The following is a 6,000-nucleotide window of genomic DNA, read 5'->3' on the forward strand; positions in this document are numbered from 1 at the left end:
GTGCTGATGGCAAGGCACAAATAATATTTTTCATTGCAACAATTACAAATAATGTCATACGCGTTTATATTCAGTAATAGGGATTTATTTGTAACAATATTCATTTTATTTTTCCTCTTATTAGAGTACAGTAAATTCAAATGGACAGTGGCAAATTTGCAGACAATATTTAAAATAACAATAGCGTGCATAATGAGATGAATTAATTAGTGTCATAGTAATCAAAGTGTTATCACCAATTTTAGGTCTGTATGCCTATAAGGAGTAATGTAACCAAACTGTAAATGCTGACTCACCACGGTGGAAAAAACATTTTATTCGTGTTATTGATTGTGTTTGAATATTATAATACTACATACACAATAATGACTGTTATATTAATAAATCCACCACCAATATTAGGTCAACATGGCGTATGACATCACCCTTAGTACCACAGCGGGGATTATAATACTTTTAGTGTAAATAATAACATTTTATTCATGACAGTTATTATTTACAGCAATTATAATGATGAATAAATAAAATTCATAAAAATGCATATGTTATGCCCTTATTTTTGGTTGTATAATCATGGGAAATCTCTAGCTTCAGTACCATACAAATAATTGTTTTAGTTTTTATTTCGTTATTGTTTGGAACGAGAACCGCAAATTTGTTCACTTTATAGTTTAAATATACAAATAATACACTTTTAAAAATGTTCTGTGTGTTGGCATGCATTTAAATTATGCATATATGACAATTTGAAAGTGTTTGAGATTGAACATTACTCTTATTGAGTAAAATAAGGGTGGTCCAACCAAAATGCACGAGGTAAATTGTAAATGAAACAAAAAGTTTTCAGAGAATTATCTTAATATATTTTTACTATGATATAAGGATCTATGACAATTATGTGTGAAACAAAATATCGGCCAAATGTTCGCCCCGGCTTCGGTGGCATATCTCTATCCGATGCTCCATATTTTGAATGACTCTGAGACATAATTGAGGCTCAATGTCGTTAATATGCCGAATTATCTCATCCTTTAGCTCTTGAATTGTTCTTGGCTTATTGACGTACACTTTTTCTTTTAAATATCCCCAAAGAAAGAAGTCCAACGGTGTCAAATCACATGATCGTGGCGGCCAATTAACATCGCCACGACGTGAGATACCATGGCCATTGAATTTCTCGCGCAAAAGGCCATTGTTTCGTTGGATGTGTGGCAAGTGGCACCATCCTGTTGGAACCACATATCGTCCAGGTCCCTATCACGATAGCGAACACCATTCACGGTAACTGCTTGGCGTACCTCATTTTCGAAGAAGTACGGCCCGGTGACGCCGCCAGCCCATAAACGGCACAAGTCACTCTTTCTGGATACATCGGCTTTTCAACAATCACTCGTGGATTCTCATTTGCCCAAATGCGGCAATTCTGCTTGTTTACAAATCCACTGAGGTGAAAGTGTGCCTCGTCGCTGAATATAATTTTCTTTGAAAAATCACCATTGACTTCTGTCTGTTCAACCAACCATTCGGCATATTGACGACGCTTGAAATGGTCAGTAGGCTTCAGATCTTGAGTTAATTGAACCTTGTAAGCGTGTAAATTCAAATCTTTATGCAATATTCACATCAGTGATGTTCGTGAGATGTTCAATTGTTGCGCACGATGACGAGTCGAGGTTGACGGCTCTTCTGCCACACTATCGCGAACACAAATTTTTTTCCGCAGAACGAACTGGGCGAGCACGCACAGGTGTTTTCACACATTTCCAACAGATCCGGTTTGCTGAAATTTGCGCACAATTCTCCCGATTGTGGACACATTTAGTCGATTACGGTGACCAAAACATCACGAAGTGCACGAAATGCATTTTGATTTAAACGTCCATTTTCGTAAAATGCTTCAACAATCTTAACGCGCTCCTCAATGGTATACCACAATGGTATTAGTTGTGCTTATCCATGGTTGAATTTGTCGAACACTGAACCAAAGAAATGTCAAATTAAGTTGGGCAAAATACTTGACGGTAAAGTGTGACTAACAATATTATCATCGTGCATTATGGATGGACCACCCATTATCAAGGTCTATTCACTATAGCTGGCTCTTCAATAAATGTGTAGCCCAAAATAAGGACTTTCACTTCGTAAGCTTCGGCTTCAAATCGCTCTTGGCCCCGTAAAAACTGTAAACCACCATGGAAAAGTGTCATTTAATTGTGTCAAATATTAACTATAAATAAGTGAAAGCTCCATCTGGATATTTCTAATTATTTGTTATTGACATTATTTATTAGGATACGGGAATGAAGAGACCAAGCGTAAAACTCAGTCAACAGTGAGAATGACCTTAATTCTCAAAGATTTGGTCCATCTTTACTATAGGCATGGAAATTAAAAAAAGTTATGCCATTGTAAATATCTATATCACTTATATTTGTGTTGTGTTATTAAAATGACATTCTTCATTAAAAAGAAAAAAAAAAACAAATAGCAGAATGAAAACGAAACTTTCAGGGGATTCAAAAGTTCTAAGTGGACAAATAATGATACCACACGCATCACTCTGTAGCCCTCACGCCCGCACAACGTCACTTCTTGCAGTGGTGCTTACGTACTAGTACAGTGATTTACCTCTTGACCCCAGTCAGTGTATACATTTCAAGTGACTTTCTCACCCCATCACCGACTACATTTGGTGCTGGTTACTTGAAGATTGTTAAAATGGAATAGTGGATCAACGTGTTCATTTTCATCCATCCCTTCCAGCAGATTTTTCAGATCCTGGACTAAGAGGTTCTAGGATTATGGTTACATAATGTGAAGTGGGAGACGATTGGCGTGTGTATAAACATGCTACGAGACATTTTCGCACTAGTCCTACTAAAACCTGATGTCTTTGCCGTCACCAAAATTAGGCTACTTTATCAATATCCATTCTACTCTCGGGATAAATAACTAAAAGCAATAGGTTTTCTCTTCAAATCACTTGTATTAAACAAACAAAATGTTTTCAAAATATTCGAAAGTTATTGATGAAGTTTATTGCATGTCACTATTAGACATATTAATCTACTACAATCCTTGAAAATGATTGAATACAATGCCTCTACTTGGTTTTATAACTACGTCCATTGTATGTTTTTAATTAGTTGTTAGACTATGTAGTTTATACTAATTTAATGGCAAAGGCAAATTAACAAGATTTCAGCAAACCTAAATTTACGCTATTAGTGACTGCCACGTTAAAGAAATACTATAAAGTACATACAGTATATAATTCTGAGTTGGTAATGGTTTCGTCAGATTTTGTGGAAAAGTGACAACAAAAGATGGTTTAATCTAAACGAACTGAGAAATCAATCATTAGTGATATATAAATATTGCTTTTGTTGTGCTACCATCACTTGAATACATAAGATTTATGTAGGTTCGTTCTTATTTTTCTTAATGCCCAACATTTCTCAAGTTTTTCTTTTTACGTTGCCACATTCCTAGGAATATTAATGAGAACCAGAGAAGACTTGAGAGAAATCTTAATAAAACTTATTTTGAACCTACCTTTTTAAACAAGATTTTTGTCAATTGGAATGTGTAGACTTGAACATAAACCTAACCTTTATCTTTACTCAGGTTCAACTTGTACCTGAAACTCTTCATCGTGATGGGGATCAACTGGGTCATGGAGTTGGTCTCATTTGCGGTCGGAGGTCCCAAGTCCCTCTGGTTCGTGACTGATCTGGGCAACACGCTACAGGGACTTCTGATCTTCATCATCTTCGTGTGCAAGCGACGCATTCTGGGAAAGCTGAACCAGAAGCTCTGCCCCCGATGGGAGCTCGTGGCCCCCACATCCTCCTCATCCCGTTCTCAGGCCAGCTCCAGGAAAACCAGGACAACAAGTCCCTCTAGGACACCCAGCAGCAACCCTGATAGCTTGTTACTCCAACCTATCGCTCGTACCACCTCTGAAGAGAGCAATACCAACAACTGACCTTGTCAATCTGGCACTACCCTCTCTGACTAATGAACTCTCATGTATTCTTAGCTTTAAAACTGTACACGAATTGTATAAGAGTAATTTAATCACAAACGTTTTTAGCAGAAACCCAAAATAAAACTAATATTGTTACATCAGGAATCCATAAGTAATAATTTTTAAGTTTTCAGAAAACAATTTCAGTTATATAGCGGAGTGGAAAGTGATGATGAAATGATCATCAAAACTGTAAATGATGGCAGTCACGCCAAAAGCACAATTCTATTATTCAAGTCATGACAAACTAAAAATGTTCTATACGTTTTTGAAAGATTTATCAAAACTTTATGCAAAGCAGTTACTCGAAATTCAAAATTATTTCATATTTATCTTTGAATGTAAATTTCGTAACATTTTCTAGTTATGACATATTATTAATATTATTATAACATTAAATTTACTGAGTTACTTATTGCTCTCTAGTATGTTAACCTATTTTGGTTAAACGTTTGAGCATTGCAGTACTAGAAAAACTATATTAGTTGCAATAAATACGTTTCAAAACCAACAAGCTGACTACATCACTCGAAACAAATAATTTGAGTGAGGTTATCATCCAGTAGTCTCTGTCTATTATAATTCTTCATAAAGATTTTTTAAATTTCAGACAGATAAACAAAGATTCAGCAAAGATAAACAGTACGAAAAATACTAAATCATGTAAGATTAGCTTTTTCAGGCTGCAGCGACGGCTTAAGGTATGGTTACTATGGATGCGAATTCTGACGAAAATCTGTTCTGACGAGCACTGACGAGTTCGTACGAAGTCGTCCGAACAAACAAAAGCCTGTTTTCTAATGATACTGTTTACAGTGGCAGCGATCTTTTCGTCAGAAAAGACACGAAGTCGTCAGAACGATTTGAGCGATCAAACAAGTTTGATTTTTTCGTGCGGCCAGCAACTTATTTCACCCTGTGCGTCGAATTTTAGAGTTATTAACTTAAATTAACCATGGATATTGATGAATTAATCGGTCTTGTGTACGAGAACAGGTGTTTGTGGGACATGAGAGATAAAAATTACCACAACAGAGATCTTGCTCGGAAGAATCGAGATAAGGTTGCAGCAGAACTCAACACAATATAGGGTGAATGTGGGTAAAATGTGGGTTTTCAGTAAAACTATTTTTTTTTTTTCGAGGAAATTTATTCTTTTTATCAAACAAAGGTTGTTTTATTTCTAGGGTTAATTCTTACGTCAATCAGATTTTCAATAATTTTATGAATCTAATTTGTTTTAATAAGATTGTTTTGTTATAATTAAAAAATAATTTTTATTTGACTAATTAAATACATTGTTACATACTAACAAATATCGGGTTAAAATAATTATACTGTTTTTACCCTTTTCAACGACATTATTTTTAATAACGGGCTTTCAAGAAAATATTGTTCATCGAGTTTATCCATTTAGCTGGGCGGCTTTGACACGTACTGACTATCAGAAGATCTGAAAACGCGCACACTGTAACCGCCTTGTTCTGACGAGGGTTTCGGACGTACTCGTCAGAACAGATTTTCGTCAGAATTCGCATCCATAGTAACCGTTACCTTATCCATGAAAATAGCGATTTAAGGACGTGTAATAAATTAACCAAAGTAGTAAAAAATCTAGTATGACAGAAATGATCAATCTGTAATTTTTTCTAATACATAACTTGCTAACTTGAGACGATAGTCTGGCGTACAAAATATGCTAGGTGTTATAACATTAATTATGTATTATCTAGTTTAACATTTTTGGCAGCGTAGCTGTAACACATTGTTAAACGCATAAAAATGCTTGTTTGACTGTAGTTAGGTTATACTGTAACTGATTATACTCGTATAATGTTGTAGATGCACGGACACCTTTTTTCTAGTTTTTATGTATTAACAATGACAATTTTTGCTTGTATTTTTATATCCATAGATTAGCTTTTTGTGTAATTTGTACGTTTGTGTGGTCCGTGTTTATCTAATAGTAT

The 6,000-nt window shown here is 35.2% G+C and overlaps 1 protein-coding gene across 1 annotated transcript in view; it reads left to right on the top strand.

Moving 5' to 3' along the window:
• The window catches only part of LOC124368303 (G-protein coupled receptor Mth2-like), a 51,284-nt gene extending 45,284 nt beyond the window's left edge, over positions 1–6,000 (top strand). The window contains exon 7 of the mRNA XM_046825576.1: positions 3,628–6,000. Within this exon, the coding sequence (XP_046681532.1) occupies positions 3,628–3,988 (361 nt within the window). The 3' untranslated portion in view covers positions 3,989–6,000. The remainder of the gene's footprint in view (positions 1–3,627) is intronic.

Source organism: Homalodisca vitripennis, chromosome 8 (assembly GCF_021130785.1).
Source record: "Homalodisca vitripennis isolate AUS2020 chromosome 8, UT_GWSS_2.1, whole genome shotgun sequence".
In the NCBI taxonomy this organism is placed as follows: Eukaryota; Metazoa; Arthropoda; class Insecta; order Hemiptera; family Cicadellidae; genus Homalodisca; species Homalodisca vitripennis.